Consider the following 20885-nt stretch of genomic DNA (forward strand, 5'->3'; position numbering starts at 1 on the left):
TCCATTAGTGTTCTTATAAAGAGCTTAATAACCATATTCTTGCATTAAAATTAAAATGGGGTGCATGTTTTAGACTATCAAAACACTTCTTTCTACAAATAAATTGGTAAAACATTAGTAAAAAACATAGGCATTGTTAAACATAATCAATGCCATGAAAATCTATAAGCTGTATGCCCTAGGATAGAAAGGAAGAATGTGTGAAAATAAAAAAATCTCAAACACCAAGAAGTGATAATGTAAGAACTCGATGATTATAGTAAGTTTGCTTATAAATTTTCATAAAATGTGAAAAAAAATATGTTGAGAATATTGTCAAACAAAGATTATAATAGCCATTTACAATATATTCTTGACAAACAATAGCAAGAGGACAATAGTCATAAAATCGTGTAAGGGGCAGCCTAAAATGACAGTACACGTTCACAAACCCTAGACAATAAATTGTACTCTCACTGTAGATGATGGTGTCAAACTTACGATATTAAGACTATATTGACCGTGTGGCAAATACTTTAACAACTCTTCAAGGAAGTCAGGGTAGAATAGAGCTGAATATAACCAAGATACTGAAAGAAACATTATTAGTATAGAATCTTCAATTCATAAGTTATATTACAGAAACGTAGCAGAAGCTGATTACAAGGAGGAATTAAGGTTGATTTGATAAGATTAAAACTAACGTTGCTTGAGGACAAGCAATCTTGGGCAGGGTGGAATATAATGTCCCCATTTTTTAGGATGTTATAATAATAATAAAGAAATGGTCAAAAGGCTATGAAATAGAGATTTCTGAATTTGACATATTCAGAATTATCAGGGCTGCTGTGCAGATATAATATTATATCCCATGAATATTCCATTATATCTTCTAAAGATTTATTTGAGAACATTATATCCTTAAGACATCGCTGCAGTTTAAATATTAATGCAAATGCTCAAATGAATGAGTGGTATTTTATATTGCCAGCCGTACACCTCCAAAAGGAAACCCCATGTTTAGAGGGGACAATTTCTGACAATATCTGACATGCAACTTGTTTGTCTGATGTAATATCTCTACATAAATACTTAATCAAATTAATAGTGTTCTTATATTATTTTGTATTTATTATATTAATGCTAAATTATATTATTTATATGTGCCATCATATTATTTTGCATTTATTATATTAATGCTAAATTATATTATTTATATGTGCCATCATATAATTAGTCATTACCGATTAATACATATAACTAGTCATTTCCGCTAGAATCAGATAACTAGTCATTATTGTTCAGGACAACAGCAAGATAACTATTTTATATGAAAAGGTACGATGTGAAAAACAAACGGGTTGTTATGAAGTGGTATGATCTACAAAGACAATGCCTCCTTAAACACAACCAATCCCTTCAGCAAGGTATAAAATGGAACTTGTTATCACTCCAGCAAGCAAGCATTGAAGGATAAAAAGGGAAAAAGGCTGGGTCAAGGGAAGTCAGCGAATTGCATCTTGCTGCCAACGGTATGTTGGACAATTACTATTACACTATTAATGTTTATTCTGAGAATATTTTACTGAAACTATAATATCTCAAATATAATTTAAAGACTATATATATATACAATGTCTTGAACAGTGAAAAATAATAATTTCAGGCTGTTAATTAGGAAGAACTCTTAAGGTAATAGACAATAAGAGGAATATGTAAATACAGTTTCATTCTTGCTACAATTATCAGTATTTAAGAAGATGGGGATGAGATGTTCCAAAGAGGGGCAGTCTAAATCCAAGCAATAGGTTAAGTCCCAAGATAGGGTGGGGATCAGCGACCCATAAGCCTTGAGGGGATAGACCCAAGATAGGTAAGGGCTTGGATCTGTAAACTTTGAGGGAACCTATTGTATTTGGTCTCTAAGCGCTTTGGTAACATACATAGACCCTTCTCCCTTAAACTGAAGTAGTAGCAGGATCTGATATCTATATTAAGAACTATGAATAATGAAATTAATCATCTAACGAGGAAAATAAATAAGCACTTGTTAATAACTAATAAATTGAAGAATATCAATGACTGGCTACATGATTAGTCTCTCAATCAATTTTGGTATATTGAAATTGACTAATTATGTTAATCAGGTAAGGGGGCATTACAGTGGCTCCATTGGCAGTTGGTTAAGACGTGCTGACATTGTGATTTTACTGTTCCTTCTGCAATTGACCTCACTATTTATGCTTGTATAGGTATAGTGATGATTTTAGAATTAAGATGGAACTGTTGAACAGATATTCTCTTGGTTAAGTAATAAAGCTTATCATGTTTGGAATATGCCATCCTTGATAGCAGCATGAGGCTACATATGGATTAAGACCATTTGGATCTATGGATCCATTGAGAGTTTATTAAGATTCATTTAGCCCTTGTAAGTTTATAGTCTGTATACCTTGAATCTAATGTTAGAGGCCATTGATGCCTTGATCAAGTATCACTGCACTTTAACATAATTTTGTGCTCAGTTATATCCTTATCAAGATTACTAGTGACTTCAAAATATTAAAGGTATTTTATGTGCAAAGTTAACACAAGAAACTGAATCTGACAAAATACCTATGCTACTGAAATAATGCTATTATAAAATGCAAAAAGCTCATTTAATCCTCTCAAGCTACTATTTTAAAAGTCAAAAACGAAAAACTCTGAACTCGATTATGTCTTTATCAACCATAATTCAAATATCAAATTTCAAACCATTTGATTTCACACATAATGGTTGTTGGCCTAAATTTTAGCATAAATTTTACATAATCTTACCAAAAATAAATTTAATGTGCATATATGCTAGTCCTCATTGAGATCATACACTAAACTCTTGCCAGCAATTGGAGCAATGAGTATTTAAACTACGTATATTCCAAGAATTTTATGCCAAATCTGCAATTCTTTTGGTTTTGGTAGATTTCAGGTGAGGTTATGGATCACTTTAATGGTAGTGACGATATCTGAACGTCACCAAGTTCAGTACATGATGCAAGGCACCATAGGTCTTAATGTTAAAAGTTGCTAAATGTTAGTATTTTGGTTTAGTTGAGTCATTTTTGCCTATAATAAGGTCTTGAAGACCATTTCTTAGGATTGTAAGGTGTTTTGAGTCACTTTAGAGTCAAGTTGCAAAGTAATGTCACTTTTGCAAAATATTGTCAAAATTGCAAAAAGTGCAAAAATGTGGAATTTGAAGTCTCATTGGAAGTTGGAAGGTTGGAATGCAAACAGCAGTTAGAAACTGATGAAACATGTTGTTATAACCTTGGATGGTCGACACAAGTGGTTGTTGTTGAAGTTTTGCACAAAAATCAATAAACCAAGACTTTGTTCCTGCATTTTCTGAACGTTACTTTGCTGTTCCCATGAGTTGTACGGCCCTGTACGGACTGGGAGTGATCATTTATGCATTGGGATTGATGAAGCATTGAATCTTCTTTCATTTGCCTTTTGTTTCATTGGATTTCATCAACTTTTGAGTCTGTTAGAGCAATTTTATTGAAAACAGTTTGAAACCCTCATCTAGGGTGTGCATTGACATAAAATAAATGGATTTCTTCCCATTCTACCATTGAATAGGCTCCAAACTCGGTGGAATGGGTGTAGACATGTGGAGTTTTGTGTGTTTAGTGTTTGCAGGAGCAGGGGATGAAGTATGATGAAGATTTGTTAATGCCCTAGTATAAACCCTTCATGTTTTTGGCATTGAAAGTGCATGGAGGTTAGAGTTTGGTGAAAAAAGCTCTTGAGAACTTGTTTGTAATGCTTGAAAAGGTTGAGATAGACCCAATTTGACATGTTTGGTGACTTGGTTTGAAGATTGGAAGCCTGGAGATTAAAAACCTTGGTGTGACCTAGTGAAGCAAGCCTAATTAGGCCTATTTGGGACTAGGACAGTCCAATTTTGAAGCATACCTTCCAAAGGAACTGTTGTGACCATTTTCAAACATTGCCCCACTACAAATGGGGACACCCCTGTTTTTGCTTTTTAGGGTTTTGTTAGAGCCTCACAACCTTCCCGGCACCAATTTTGTCAGTTTTGAATGGTTTGAATTTTAAAAGTCATGAGTCAGTTTGTGCAAGCCATGGTTAGAACAGAGTTTAGACACCGTCAATGTGCCTAGAAAGCCCGAAGGACGAAGATTGCAATTGATTTGGGTCAATTTGGACAACTTTCTATTTTTGGAAAGTGTTGTTTTTTCACTTTTTCCTATTTTTTAGGAAGTTTCGTTTTTGGCACTTTAAGCACGATCCCCGAAATGGCTATTTTTAGAAAGTTTTTCCTATTTTTTAGGGATGCTTGCTTTTTCTATTTTTGGAAAGGGGGTCTAGGGTTTGCACTGTTGGCTCCAAGTTACACTTAAAATTCAAAATTCAAGTTTTGATTGAAAAAGCCAAGTTCCTACATTTTAGGGATCCATAGGAATTCGAAGGATATATGGAGTATGAATTTCAAATTTCAAGAAAATCCAAGTTGAAATGCATAAGTTATGAAGATTTTGAATCTGGCTTCCATGGAGATCATCTCTCTCCAAGTCCGCCCAGCAATGAGGTTCATAGGGTCAAGGGTTTGACAAAGTCCGCCTTGACTTGGTGCAAAGAAGTCATGAAGTCCGCCTTCATGGTGCATAAGATTAATGAAATCCGCTCATGGTGTGGTTCCCAACATTCACCAACTCCGCCTTGACTTGGTCATATGAAGAGCAAAGTGATGGAAATATTGTCATTGATGTCAAAGATGCAAGAAGACTATCATCAATGTCAAAGGTGATGGTTAAGGAATTGGATAGCTGTGATTTGTATGAAGACATCTCCATAATCAGATTAGTGATCAATTTTGAAGATGAACTCCATATACAAGATGTGGGTATACAGTGATCAATGCAGCGATCTTCTTACAAAGACAATGAACCACTACGCAACAAACTGATATATATATTGTCTCAATAAATGGCTACAGAGCACAGTGACTAAGAATATATACTGTATATTCTGATATATAATGTTGTACATAAACAGAAAGACATGACTACAACAACAAATGACCAAACCATAGAAGGAAAAATATTGGTGCAGTAATCAAAGTTGTGGAAGAGACTGAGACAGATACAAAATGACAGCACGCCAGTGTAGAGAATGACAGTAGAATACAGAAAACTGCAGTATATTCTACAGTATACAAGCATTTATTGAAGACACTGTATACAATGATATGTCACAGTATACTAACAACATACATAAGACTCAGATACACGTGCACTGATATATATACATATATTAGCATACAATACATACAATGATTTATTTAACATGTATTACAATTTCAAAATTTCCTTCAAAGAAGGATGCGATGGAGGAATGCGGTACAAAAAGACATTCATCATATGTGTTAATCCATACAGACATCATATGTATAGACATGACAATGATTAAGATAGAGAACCGAAAAATCACTAAAGGTATTGGTCGTGGCTAAAGGCGACAATAAGGTTAGAATGCAATTATATAGATATTCAGAATACAGTGATACAAAGAATAAATAAAAATCTTTGAACATATCATTGTGCTGAGTGAAAACGTTGATGATGGACATCTACACAGGTATATAGAATACAGACACAGAAGATCAAATCATTATGATAGCAGATTAAGGCGACAGAGAGCAGTAACTATATACAAAAATTAATATTGAAATAACAGTGATAAGTTTACAAGCAACTAATATTAATAACCTACAGTGGAAAAAATGGAGTAAGAAGCGTTTATCAATAATTTATATGAGCAACAATTCTATTTAAGGAGAAAATCATTTGATAAGGAAGTAATTATTTTATATAAACAACACTCCGTATAATAAGACAAATTTGTCTTATTCAAAAAGTGAAGTATTTCTGTCCTATTCCTATTTTGTCCTATTCTCATAAGAAGTGGTGCGATATGATTATTCTTCTTTGTTGAAGGTGTGATCCTATAGTAGAAGGGAAGATATGTCCAGGGGGAAATATGATTTGTCTTATTCAGAAAAGTAATGTTTTTGTCTTATTTATGTAAGACAAAAAGGTGCGATTCATTAAAGAGGAATTAATTATTAAGTAATAGACGAAATCAAGGAAAGGTTCTATAAGCACGATTTCATTACAACATTACACCTTGTCGGTGATTTCATTTGAATAAAATAATATGAAGGAAGTTGATTAATGCTAACTATTATTAATGATGAGTAAAGAAATACAAACATCTACGTAATGAAGTAGTGTGAATATATGCCACTTGACCATGGAAGAAGACACGTGATAATAGAGGAAGAATATGAATGAGAAAGGTGCTGATATTTTAAAATGAGAAGTTCAATTAAAAACAATAATACGATTCATACACAAAAGACGTAGACTTAAAGTTACCTTCTTGATAAACTTTGAAAGGGTGCGATGAAGAATATAATAGAGATACATTTAACTTAATTGTGTTAAAGTATTTTGAAGATGTGTGACTCCTCATTTGTGAAAAGACCTGTCTTTTAGATAAGGATATATATGTTGAATGATGGAAGAGTCGGGTGAGTGGAATATGTAAGGAGTATGTGATTATTACTGAAAGGAGCATAGCACATACGTGTGAATGTGTGTGAATATGGAATAAAATGATCCTTGAGATTTACGTGTGTGCAGTACATGAGAAGAACTATATATCAGATTTATGAAGATTTTATGAAGACCTTATGAGCAGATCTTGTACAAAAGTTTGGATCAGATTTGGAGCAGACTTTATGTCTGATTGAAGAAAAAAATTGCATCAGATTTTGGAACAGATTTTGTGCCCTATTTGTAGCAGGTTTTGGATCAGTCATTGAGCAGCCATAAAGCAGTGTTAGATCACATTTGTAAAGAGTGTTGGGGCAGATTTATAGAATGTGTTGAATCAGATTCATGAAGTGATATAAGAGTGAGCAACAGTTAACATTAAGAATATAAATCAGAGAAGAGAAGGGATGTTCGCTGTCTATGGTGTGCACAAAATGAAAAGATTTTAGAAAGTAATATGATGCGTGAATTGTATAAAGAGTATATATGCAAACATAAAGAAAATATATTCAGATAAACAAAAGGAACATGATCAAGCTGAATAAGAATATATAGAAGATCATTTCAGATTTGTGAAGGCTTTGCATGAGCAGATAAATTGTATATTTGATAGGAGGGATATGAGAAATTAATAGCAGATTAAGAAGATACTTTTTATGTGACTGATTAGTAATATTCATCATAACAGATTTGAGAAGATCAAAGTCCATCATCTGTTGTTATAGCAACATTGTAAAGGTGGAAATTCAGATTTATATGAAGTGGGTTGGTGCTCACAAATTCAGAAGTGGGATTCATATGAAGTGGGTTGGTGCTCACAAATTCAGATTTGGGAGTTGGTGCTTCCAGTGGGTTGGTGCTCACAAACAAAGTTAGGGGTTGGTGCCTCTAGTAGGTTGGTGCCTACGAACATTGTAAAAGAAGATTTATATAAAAGCATTTATTGTCGTGGTTTTCTCCCGTAAGGGTTTCCACGTATATATCTCGTGTTCTACTTGTGTTCATATTATTTAGATCACATATGAATGTTGGTGTGCAATGAATATGTTAATGAGATAAGTTATATAATTATGATTGAAGTTGAAAAAGTTTAAATTGATTAAATATTGTTGTTATACTGATTCACCCCCCCCCACTCTCAGTATAAACGTGTGCTCTTCACAAAGTCCGCCCTTGGTTGAGTATATGGTGCTCAAGTTTGATGAACCCCGCCAAGGAGAAGGTGCATGAGTTTGATCAAGTCCGCCCAAGGGATAAGGAGACAATAAGCAAAGAGGTGCAAAGTGTTAAGGAAGTCCGCCCACACTTGGGAAGTGACTTTCACTAAGTCTGCCTTGAATGTATAGGGGAATGAAGTTGTTCAAGTCCGCCTTGAAGGAGATTGAACATGGTGCATACCTTCTTCCAAGTCTGCCTACTCATGGTGCACAACTTTGATGAACTCCGCCATGTATGAGGTGCACAAGTGTGATGAAGTCTGCTTTCCTATGGTGCACAAGTTCCATGAAGTCCGCCCACATGAGAAATACATTTCAAGTAAGAGGTGCAAAGGTTTGATAAGTCTGCCATGTAGATGGAGAAGAGGATCTTCCAAGTCCGCCCTCATTGCTTGATAAGACGGAAGACATTTCACCAAGTTCGCCCTCCTACAAATTCAAGTGCATGAGCTGAAGGAAGTCCGCCTAGGACTAGTCAACACAATGGGAAGCATGCTAATGAAGTCCAACTTGAAGAAGGGAATGATAATAGGCAAAGGTTCTTAAGTTTCAAGTCCACCCTTCCCCTACAAGCTGAAGTGCAACAAGTTGATAAAGTCCTCCTGAAACATGAAGAATGGTGCACAACTCAAGTGAAGTCCGCCCCCATTGAAAAGAAATTCATAAAGTCCGCCCTCATTAAGGAAATATGTGAGGCAAGATGAGAATTATTCTCACAAAGTCCGCCAATTATATGGAAAAGATTGACAAAATCCGCCTTGCTGTCAAGAGAATCTACCTAAGTTCGAACTGAGGAAAAAAAACAAAGTTTTTAGAAAGTTTCAAATTTCGAGGAAGGAATGAGGATAGAGTTCGATTCATGAACTCAAACTGAAAAATAGAAACTTTCTAAAGGAACTAAACTCAAACTGAAAATTGAAATCAGAACTTTCCCAAGTGACTGAGTTCAACTGAAATCAAAATAGAAACTTTCTTAAGAGACTAAACTCAACAAAGAAACAAGACATGTCTAGGTTCGATGAATGGAAGAAAAATAGAAACAAATCTAGTTCGATTTGGGAAGGATGAATTGTGTTTCTAAATGCAGAAGTTGAACTCTTTGTGAGTTTTGTACTTAATGAAATGTTCATTCATTGTGAAAGTTCGAACTTGGAAGAGCAAGACAAGAGGAGGAGAAGATTTTAAGAGTTTTTGTACAGATTTCAAGAGGATTTCGAAGGTTTTCAAGAGCATTTCAAAGACATTCCAAGTGCAGATTCAAAATTTTCTGAGATTCTGAAGGTGACAGAGGTATTCAAGGCAGATTTACTGATTTTTCAATCTGGTTTTCAAATTTTGGATGGATTTTTCAGGAACTTAGTCTAATTTTCACATATTTTCCAGAATTTAAATCTGATTTTAACATTCATTTCACAGATTTTGGGACTAATTTATTCATTTTCGGACAAATTTCACTCCCAAACCTTCAAATCAGATTGAGTTTTCAAGGGTTTCTAAAATTTCTAAGTGCTTACTGTTAGTTTTAATTAGGGTGAAGAGCGGATTCCAATTGCCTAAGGCAACATTGGAATCCGCCCTTTAGGGTTGGGCCCCTTTTCCCTCACATGCCACTCTTTAGGGCTGGGCCCTTTTCCTCTCTCACACGCCAACCTCAAATAGGGCAGACCCTATCCTCACGCCACTTGATGTGGCTTTATGAAACGTGCTAAGGAAATAAGTAATAAATAAATTTTATTTATGCTAAGCCAAATTTAGAGGTTTTACATCTAGAGGAAGATATATATGTGGATGCATCAAAATGAAGTAAAGCAATTTAATATCTCATACAATGTGATCTGCCCTCCTACACTTGGTGAATCTGCTCCTTGGTGAACTGCAAGAACATTTAGTTATATGCTGCTTCAGCCTGTTGAAGTTATCTTCTGCTGATGGATGTCTTGGTCATCTACAGCTAGGGCATCACTCTACATCACCTTGGCAACTTGTTGTTTGGACAGCAATCAGAGATAAGTATTGTAATCAGAACATTGTGTTAAAGCATAATCAGATCTGAGGATCTTTCTTGCTGGGTTTTTCCTCCTAGGAGGTTTTCCCAGGGTACTTGTGTGTTGTGTTCATTCTATTCATTTATCTACTTTTGCTTAATTCTGGAAATTCCTAAACACTAACAACAATAATATTAATCTGAAAATTAAGATAAATTTCTATTTTCTGAGTATTGTATTAATCTAAAAGACTAAAAACAACACTTACAACCTGTCAAAAACTCTAAGTTCTGAGGAATTGGAGTCAAAGGGACCAAAATCAAAACACACTCTGCCATCAAACCTTCGAAATTTACACTCAAAGTAAAAATTTTAACTTAACTTCTTTTGGGTTTTGCAGATCATAATGAGAGCTAAGGCAGGATTATCAAATGGAGTTACAAGCCAAATTCAGAATTGAAGACAAGTCCACGAGCAAGGTTTGTCTGAGCATAAAGATGGCCAAAATTTGGCTAAGTATGGGAAAAACTATTTCACAGAAAGAAATTCCAAATTCCTCCATTAAGGCGAAGGCACAAAGGAATTCTTCTCCAAATTCAAGGCACTTGAAAGAATTTCAAGATATCAAGAAAGAAAAGTCCTCAGACTTGGTGAAAATATAGAAAGAATTTCAAACTTCTTGGGGGATTTCATCTACAATACCAGACCTATGGAAGCAATCAAGACAACTTCTTGAAGGATTTCATCTCCTAAAAAATTAAAGACAAGCTCCCAATCAGAATCAGATGGTGACAAGAAGAAACAAATTTCCATACTTCAACAATTTCTTGACACAAATTGGAGAATTCAGAGAGGACATCCAACACACTAAGGTGGCGCCTCGTCGTCTTCCAACCAATCAGATTGTTCCAAGTCAACATGTCTAGGTTCAATGAACCTAACTTACCCACAGAAGCTTCTAGAGGGCACACTGCACAATGCAACAACCTTCTATTTTTATTGTTGGTTCATATTTAGCAAGAAGGACAAGTGTCCCCAAATGTAATTGTCTCATTGGTCAAGGGTAGTGTTGACGTGTTTTTTATGACAACATCTAACACAAAATAAATTTGCCTAACGGTCACTTCACTCTCTCTTGATCAAAGTACGATTGCATACTAAGATTGCAAGAAGTTCAAACAATCAACTCCAAGGTTCCTTCAATGCGTGGACGTGACTCAGTTGGCTGATGTGATTGTTGGTAATCCAAGGGGCCTTACGTGTGCATCGTTCTTTCACTTCTTTGCTGTGGCTGGAACTCCATCATCAGATATGGCAATTCTGCGATGCTACTACTTCGAATGGACTAAAATGAACTGAAAGTAAAAGGGAAAGGGTTTAGAAGGATCTAAATCTACTCCTAAGGGCAGTGATAACAATGGATAGTGCTTTGGTGGACAGATTCCAAATAAACCAAGCTCTGCTTCGCCAAGATAAACTACAACTCCGCAAGAACCGGGGCAATCTTCTGAGGATGTTGGAGGATTTTCATATTGAGAAAAGTGCATCTGAATACCCAACACGACGCAATCCAAACGACTATTCACAATTGAACTTAGCACAAATTTGGGGGTTCAGGCTAACTTTACACTGCAACTTACAATCAGCAAGATGCAAAAAGTATGAACCATGGAAATTCTCCATTAGAATCAAAGCACTAAACTAATTCTAATCTAAGTGAGGAAGGTGAAACCATGCAAGCTTTAAAAAAATAACTTAAGTGGACACCATCAAAGAACAATGTTTCACTGTTATTATCTCAAAGCTTATCGCAACAATTTCATACAAAGCTCCCTCCTGCAGAGCTCCCTCGTTTACAAATGAGGGGGGTCACCCCTTATATAGGCTTCAAGCCCTGGTTACATGCAAAACCCTAATTAGGGTTTTGCCTAAAAGATTCTCCACTCAAGATGCAACAAGGTGGGAATCTTCAATTAATAACCCATCATGCCCATATACAATTAATTCAAAAGTACCCAAAATAGCATCCATTGCGCATTAAATGCACCACCTCCTTCAAATTCGCCCAACATGCGTTGAATATTCATCCATGCAAAAATCACCCTATTATGTCATAAATGCTCCATCATTTCCACATGCGGCGGCTGCATGCAAAAGGAATCTGCCATAAATTCAACATGCAATGACCAGGTTGCCATTTGGTCACATATTCCGGCAATGAATGCGCCACCATACTGCCATGCGTTCAATAGATCCTTGCCATGCAAATGGACTCTGTCGTCATATATCCACTCCTGCACATTTGGAATTGTTGGGGAGGGAAAATTCGATTCAGGAAGAATTTTCTTGAAGTCTCCTCAACTTTCCTTGCTTGAAGAAGGTTTTTCATCAATTCTGCACATTTCCTATTTTTTAGGAAAATTTCAAAATTAGGGTTCCGTGGTCCAGGAGAGAGAAAATTCTCTTACGAATCCAAATTTGTAAAACTTTTGAAATTTGGATGTGATTTGATGCCCGAGAATGGATTTTTCAAATTTTTCCCTGGAGGGGAAATTTCTTGTTCAGTTCATCCCTGATTCCTTCCTTGCCTTAGAAATTTTATGTTCAATTCATCCTTGGGTGTATTTCTTCCTTGCTTGGAATTTTGTTCCGAAGGAAGGAATTTCCAATACTTAGCCAAATTTTCATCTTTCCTGGAATTCTGTCCTGAAGGAAGGAATTTCCAACACTTAGCCAAATTTTCACATTTCCAAGAATTCCGTCGTGAAGGAAGGAATTTCCAACACTTGCCAAATTTTCACCTTTTTCAGGAACTCTGTCATGAAGGAAGGAATTTCCAACACTTAGTCAATTTTTCACCTTTCCTGGAATTATGTTCTGAAGGAAAGAATTTCCATTACTTTGTGAATTGTCCATGTCTCCTTTTCAACATCCCTATTTTTAGGGATTTTTCCACTTGTGAATGGCATCTTGGTTTTGGCGCCCCAGTCCAACCTTGGGCACATTTTCACTTTGTCCATGGACTGACGGATTTTTCCACTTGTGAATGGCATCTTGGTTTTGGCGCCCCGGTCCAGCCTTGGGCGCATTTTCACTCTGTCCATGGACTGGTGGATTTTCCCACTTGTGAATGCCTTCTTGGTTTTGGCGCCCCAGCCCAGCCTTGGGCGCATTTTCACTTTGTCCATGGACTGACGGATTTTTCCACCTATGAATGCCTTCTTGGTTTTGGCGCCCCAGTCCAGCCTTGGGTGCATTTTGGCTTTGTCCATGGATTGACGGATTTTTCCACTTGTGAATGGCATCTTGGTTTTGGCGCCCCAGTCCAGCCTTGGGCACATTTTGGCTTTGTCCATGGATACATGGATTTTTTTTCACAAGTTCCAGGCTCTTCGTCAGGATATAGATATGAAATATAACATTTAAGTATAAGTTACTTATACTTTAAGTTATATTTCATATATATTGTCAGGATGTTTGAGAGTGGTTTCAGGTCCATAGGAATCATAATGCAAATTCTGGATTTTGGAAGATCTTCCAAATTTCCAGACTGACATTTCATGCCATTTTCGGATCAGGATGACATTGGTGGATTGATGTGAATTTCTGGACTTGGATGATTTTGCATGCTTTCCTCTTCTGGAATAGGAGTTCCAAACCTAACCATTTTTTGACCCAAATTTTCTGCCTTCTAACTCTTCCGGATTTAAAAATGGTCTTCAGGAACGTTCAGTCTTCAGCGTCTTGAAAGATATTCAGCTTTCAGTGTTTTCCTGTGAAGATCCCGACAAAAATAGATTTTCCCAAATAGTAAGCGTTTCAAAATGTCAAGGTTTGGGCAAAATAGGTTAGAAAAGCACTTACTAAAAATAGAAACTTACTAAAAATAGAACTTACTAAAAATAGTAAGTTTAATTTTTGGCAAAATTAGACCAATCCGAGACTCAGTAAAATCCCTAAAAAATAGGAACTTTCTAAAAATAGAAAGTTGCTCCATTTTGGCTCAAATTTTACTAGGAGGTTCCTTTAAGGGTCCTAATTCCAGTTGTATGTTCAATTTTTCCAAAACCCTAACAGAAACCCCTAAAATCTAGGACAGAAGGCAAAAACCCTAAAAAAGGACAAAACAGGCCCTAGACTTAGCCGAATTTGCTCAAACAAAAGGCAGACTTGACCAATATGACCCCCAAACACTTGCAAAGCAAAGAGACTGACGAGACTGCTGCGAAAAGACCCCAAAACGCAAGCCAAAAGACTGGGAGGGCCTAAAAAGTAGGGGGTCCCCATTTGCAATGGGCGATGTGTGAAAACGTCACAACAGGTAGTTAGTTGTAACAAACCCTAATTAGGGTTTTGATCTTTCAATCTAGGCCCTTGATCACTATTTGATCTCAATCGTTCAAAACTCGTGTGCCTATATAAGGTTTCCTCCTCTCATTTGGAGAGTTTGAGGTTTTTGAAATATTGTTGCAAGAAGGTCATTTTCAGATAATACATTACTTGTGTGGTTTTTCTTAAGGTCTTGTAATCTCTTTTATCTGAATGATTAGCAAGGTTTTCAATTTCCTCAACACAATAGTTTAGATTTTATTTCATATATGCTAGATTGAATGCAAGATCTAATAAGTATTGATTCGTGGTGTATCTCCGCTCATACTTTTGATGAATAGATGATTTTTATTCATTGTGTAAAATTAGTCTGAGCTTTCCTTTGTGTATGCTTAACTTTCGATCATAAGCACATCCCTTGAAGATTGCATCTGCTTTGTGTAGTTGTCCTAAGCGAGGCGAGGCAAAGTGTGGTTTATTGAGTTCACCAAATCAATACCGTCTCTTGAATTCCTAGGAATATATTAGAATTTATAAACCCTTGTCTCCTTTTCAGTTTTTCATGATCCAAGTCCCAAATGATAGAGCTTCATTGTCTAAACCTTTGTGCTTAACTTTTGATCATAAGCACATCCCTTGAAGATTGCATCTGCTTTGTGTAGTTGTCCTAAGCGAGGCAAAGCAAAGTGTGGTTTATTGAGTTCACCAAATCAATACCGTCTCTTGAATTCCTAGGAATATATTAGAATTTCTAAACCCTTGTCTCCTTTTCAGTTTTTCATGATCCAAGTCCCAAATGATAGAGCTTCATTGTCTAAACCTTCATTGTGAATTGAAAGAGCCAAGCATAAGTCCCTTTGTGTATTACCAACATATCACAATGCCCATTGAGCTTATCCAAACGTCAAGACCTGACAAAAGAAACCTTGGAATCGTCATATGATCTTGTTGCAATCTTAGCATACGTAGTGATTTTTCAAGAGAGGATAGAGTGTCTTTGGACATTTTATTCTAAGTTTGGTAAATGATAAAACAAACACCAACAGGAACCTTGATCCATTTTGAGATATGTTAAATAACGGCCCAATGGGTGTTTGAATCAAGTTTTCTTTCTTGGAGAGCAGTTCTGGTTTGAAAGTTATGACCAAAATACATGAATTGCTGCTCTACTTCAAGCCTAGCCAAGAGTAGGATAGTCAAGAATTGGCCTCAGTGTTCCAAAACACCCCCACCTGCAATCGAGACATGTTGTCAAAGGGCATAAAGGGTATCTAAATCTGCACTTAGACATTGGGTATGAGGTTTGGACTGGAAGTTATGTCTGAAAAGCCCTTTTGCTGTCCTACTAGGAAAATTGAGGAATTGTGAGAGAAACCCATCAAATTAGGTTTCTAGTATTGCAAAGTTGTTGGACTGAGTTAGACTGGAAGACAACCACCCTGCTCTGCATCAGTACACCACAGTCTTGCTATTTCCATTTCCTTTAAAATTTAAACCTTATCTGCATTCAAATGTACCGTACACCACAACCTTGCTAAATGTTGGACAAGATTACAGGTAGTTTCACCATGTCAAGGTGATTCGACTCAAACCTGCATGTCCTCCATTGGCATTACACCTAAACCGCTTGGACGCAAGATCTGCAATTCTAGTCTTTGTGTTCTTATTTATTTCAACACAACGAGAGGGAACATAATGAACTCAGTGTTAGAAGCACCCATTTGAGGAATCAATTATTATAGGCTTCCTAAAATCTAAAATCTAGTCCAGAACTTACCACCTGAAAGGTAAGACTTTCTTGATTTGTTAACAAATATATCATTTAGTAACGAGGTCTAAACCCCAACGGCTACAAAATTTGAACATTATGAATATAAATGGATTAAGGAATTATTTTCTTGTGGCTAAAAGAGGTCTCATAGTTGCCCTTACCTTTTTATATAGACAAAAAAGGCGTAGAACGGCTTACTAGGCTTATCGGTCACAAGAACTGTAATGTCGCCATAAATCAGGTCATTCAAAGCAGCTTGATGCAGAGCCCTAAAATTTGACCCAGCGCCAGAAACGAAAACCGCCAGCTTCTTCCTTCCCTGCGTATCATCTTTCTCAAGGACCCCACTTTGGTCTTTTGGTATGGATTCACTTTTACAAGAAATGCGATTGAGCGTTGTGGCTCCTAACATTCTGGATTGACTAGACCCGGTTAGGGCACCCCATATGCATTTCAGATTGACTCTCTGTAAAAACAATAAAAGAAAGAAAGAAAATCAATACTACTGATGAAGTACAAGGGAGACAGACTGCGACTCAGTGATCACTTCTTCGAGTCTGCCCCATATTCAGCATTCACCATTTCAACTTCAATCTGTGAGAAAAACATTAAACATCAAGGTAATGGTGGAACTTACATTGGAGCGGCTATATATAACAGCGCTTGTGCAGCTACCATTTTGTAAAGAAAAAGCTTTCTGCGATGGTGTAACACCCTTGAGATGGGAGTTTATTCCTCCCAGAGCCAAAAAAGCCATTAATATGAATGCGTGAATTCAGCTCTGGTAGACCTAGACGTGTGCCTTATATTTGAAAAATCCGAGCTATTCTCTAGTTAGCCGGTAAACTTTTAAATAAAAATGACAGGGTCTGCTGGTCTATAAATTATTTTTGACCGTTGCTTTTATTTTCTTTTATTATTCTATTTTATTTTTCCTTCTCGGAGATTCCTTTGTTTTCCTCTGAAATCTCCCATTCCCACAACCTTCGTTGTTTTATGCAGCTTTTGGTCGACGGGCTTTTTTTAAGGATGGCTTCGTGAGCCCTAGGGTTCTAGGGGCGCGCCTGAAAAGGTGGACTACTTCGACTTATGATCAAGATGCCATACATGAGCATTCCATTAGCAGTAATTTTGCAAAATGTATAGGACCATATTCCAAGGTAAATTTTGACATCAATTTGGGTTTGGAAGAACTCATATTAAAGCGCTATGTTATTTTAGGCAAGTTTCATGGCTCTGGTTCAATTTGGAAGGATTGCAATCATGTTATCTTTTTTTCATCTTAATAAAAATTCATTTTTCATCATTTTAGTTTAAGTTTGTCTTTTTGGGGTTGGGGGTTTAGTTCGATTGGCGAGAGTTTCTGGTGGTGAAGTACAAGGTCACAAGGTAGTCTCCCTCTAGCCCACATGGTACTAGAGGACATGTCGTGCTAGCGTCACCGGTCACGTTAAAAATTTACCCGATGCATTGCAATTTATAGGGGGTGTCATACTCAATTCTTGCGGTCTAAAAAAAATAAAGTTTGTCTTTCTTGTCTTTTCTCTAGGATGATTAGTAATTTGTTAGATAAATTTATGCATTATTATGAATATGATTATGAATATATTAAAGATTAATGTTGCACTATTTTTATTACTCTATTGAAATTAACATTGAATGAATTTGCACAAGGGTCTTCCAAAATCAATTTTATTGAAAAAGATTGGATGGTGCTAGTCTTAAGTTCTTTATTATGTTAACATCCTCTTCAAGTGTTGAAGGTGTCTTGATTGTGGATATTTTACAATTCATATAGCACGAAGAATGCAACTTGGTGTCATTAAGCAAAGCCTTACCATTATTGATTTGATACGACCTATGCTCAAATGTTGTCCTACTACTCCTAGCCACATAAAGGACAATCTTTACTATTCTCTTTTAGCTCTACAAAAAGAGTTTGATCATGTATATGGTGTCAAAAAAGACTTTCAAAGGTGTTGGAGTAATTAGGACACTTTATCCAATTGTTAATTAATTAGGTCATTTAATTACTTTATCCACTTAAGTTAAACTTTGGTGTATTTTAGCTTTTATTTAATTAGACATATTAGTTTCACTTTAGTTTAGTTCTAGTTGTAGTTGAGCTTTATTTAGCTCCTCATTCTTTTTCTTTAGTTCTCCTAAATTTAGTTTAGGGCATCCTTGTGATCTCTATATAAGCACATCATTATGCATTGTAATTTCATCTTGTAATCTTTGCTTTTGAGGAATATGACATATTTTTCTTGCTACTCTCGTTTGTAGAAGTTATTCTAGTTTGTTGTTTGACCTTGTAGGCCAATGTTGCAAAATTCAACACGGTATCAAAGTGTGGATTCAGCAAACCCCTTCTCAAGTTTTGAGAGTTTATTTTTTTAAAGCGTTGCAGGGTCACTGAGTTTGCCTTCATGTGTGGATTTGAAAGTGGACAATTTTTTATCAACCTTTGGAGCAAAATAGGCATTAATTTTTTTTAGAAATTTTTCATTTTTGCAAACCTTCTATTTTTGGCAACTTTCTATTTTTAGAAATTTTCTATTTTCGAAAACCCTTCAAGCCTTCCAAGCCCTAATTGACATGCAATTGGTTTTTTGGGCATAACTTGGTCATATGGATTCAAAATCATGCAAACAAGATATCATCAAAAACCTAGTTTTAACGCCAATCCAAATCAATTGGTTATTTTGTTAGATTTTGCTCCAATTTTTCATTCCAGGACTTCGAATCAACCTTTAGTTTTGCGCTTCTGAGGCCATATCTTGCACATCTAGACTCTATTTTTTGAAATCCAGGCATCATTGGAAAGCTCATTCAATGCTCTATTCAAACCATCTACTATTTTTTTTAGAGTTTGCCCCAAGTATATTTTATTCTATCATTTTTGTTTTCACTATTTGGTCAATTACTTGGATGTTTTGGCACCTAGAATGGATCTATTTATTAGAGAGTGTTTTATTTGATGGGCCTTACATGTAATAAATTTTGTGGGTTCTATTAATTTGATTTGAGGAGGTATCATGGGTTTTTATGTTCATCATGTAATTGTTTGCCTGACAAAGGGCAATTATGAGTCTTGGCATCATGGCATCCCGACACATCTTAGGTGGCTAGATATGTTGTCTTATGTGTATGGACCTTGTAATGCCCGCCAAAATACCCTAGAGAAATAAAGAAACAAACAAACTAATGGAGATAGAAAAAAATTTAAAAATTAACATCTAATGCAACACATATCATCATCTACAAATTACATCCATTATCATTTAATCACTATGAACATGAATCGTAACATATAAAACTAATAACACAAGCATAATAACATAACACCACTATCATCTCCCTAGGGTATCTCAACGTCATTACTTATACTACCAGCATTAGAAATAGCAATCTACTTATTACCATTACCACATCTAAGATATTCATTATCAATGCAATACACTTAATTCCTATCTTTCATGATATGCAACTCACTATCTTTTATTCTAACATGATATGCTATACTTCCAATGCAATCCCAATCCATATTCCTTAAGTTCATTTTATAAATCATTTCCAAAAGTTCCTAATCCCATAACCATTTCTTTTACTATCATGAACACATTCCTTTACCAAGATTACTTAAATGCAAGCTCTACATGATTACTTAATCCTTCCTATCCTTTAACATGAGCAAAATATAAATGCCATCTATATAAACAAAAGATTATTTACCAACCATAATTCCTACAATATGATAATCTCATTTACATGAATTCCTTTAACATTAAGTACTACAACTCGTTCATTAACCATAGATTCCTTTCTAACTATTACAATTAACCATAACAAGAATTCCATTACAAACAACCAATATTCATCACAATCATCTAATGCCAAGAATCCATTACTTTCAAGTATAAATACATGATGCATCTCAATGTTCATTTCTACAATCATATGCCATGACCTAAGGCAACATCCACTATAACAAATACATGATCTATACATCAAGAGCATAGCTCTTCCAATACATAATCTCATCTACATCTTTACATGGTAAATATTTTACAAATATCATAACATCAATTACATCCATCTACTACAATAATCATCCATGAGTTGCAATGAAGAAGAATCCACAACCACGCATGAAGAATCCAAGAAGACATCCCAATGGAAGAAGGCATCAACCACCCGACCATGTGGAACGAAAGGAACCACCCCCTGTGCTAGAAGATGACAAAAGGTCCCAACATTCACTCTAGACTTAAGCTGACACCTAACAACCAAAGAGACTCAACAACTCAAGCACTACAACAATACATAATCATAAGTCAATCGCAAGGCAACCAGGAATATAAACTCCTAGAGGTGTTACAATCAATCAAGATATAAGCAATCAACAAGAAAAGGACACATGTAGGAGTGGAGTGTCATCACATGCTATCCTCCAAAACATAGAAAGCACTATCCTAAAAGACATAATCCTGATAGACATGTAGAGCCATCTAAACCTATGAGAGAATCAAGGGAGATTGACTTGCCATCGCAATGGCCTTCTCAAGCTTATCCTAAAACATCCTCCCTAGGATCAAGTCTTGGGGCTCACAACTATTAATTATCTTGATTAGATGAATCCTAAGCCCAACTCATCTAATTAATTATTAATGTTATCACTTATTTACCATAAGCAAAACTTCCAATGTGCCCTAGCGGTCTAGACTCTAAGCATCCTTACAAGGAACCTCCTAGCAGCCTATCTCTCATGACCCCGATCATCACATGAAAGCCCACTCCCCCTAACATGTTCCAAAATAACAACTACAACAACAAGGAGACTAAAAGCAACGTTCAAAAGAATCCATAGGCAACTCTTATGCATTCAAAGCCATCTATAACAATCAAGAGCCTCAATACGAAATAATGAATCAAAAGCCATCTCAAGGGCAATCAAAATCTGCCATAAACATGA

The 20885-nt window shown here is 35.9% G+C and overlaps 1 protein-coding gene across 3 annotated transcripts in view; it reads right to left on the minus strand.

Moving 5' to 3' along the window:
• LOC131035490 (phosphoribosylglycinamide formyltransferase, chloroplastic) overlaps positions 1-17091 on the minus strand; it is a 160837-nt gene extending 143746 nt beyond the window's left edge. For 2 of the 3 annotated variants that reach the window (XR_009103963.2, XM_057967199.2), the window contains exons 1-2: positions 16548-17091; positions 16072-16376 (exon numbers count right to left, since the gene is read on the minus strand). Coding sequence is in view for 2 of the 3 variants with exons in the window: in XM_057967199.2 (XP_057823182.2) it covers positions 16072-16376; positions 16548-16667 (425 nt within the window). In the remaining variant the exon portion in view is untranslated. The remainder of the gene's footprint in view (positions 1-16071; positions 16377-16547) is intronic. The other variant, XM_057967200.2, reaches the window with a different exon arrangement.
• Positions 17092-20885: the final 3794 nt, after the last annotated feature.

This window comes from Cryptomeria japonica, chromosome 10 (genome assembly GCF_030272615.1).
Source record: "Cryptomeria japonica chromosome 10, Sugi_1.0, whole genome shotgun sequence".
Classification (NCBI taxonomy): domain Eukaryota; kingdom Viridiplantae; phylum Streptophyta; class Pinopsida; order Cupressales; family Cupressaceae; genus Cryptomeria; species Cryptomeria japonica.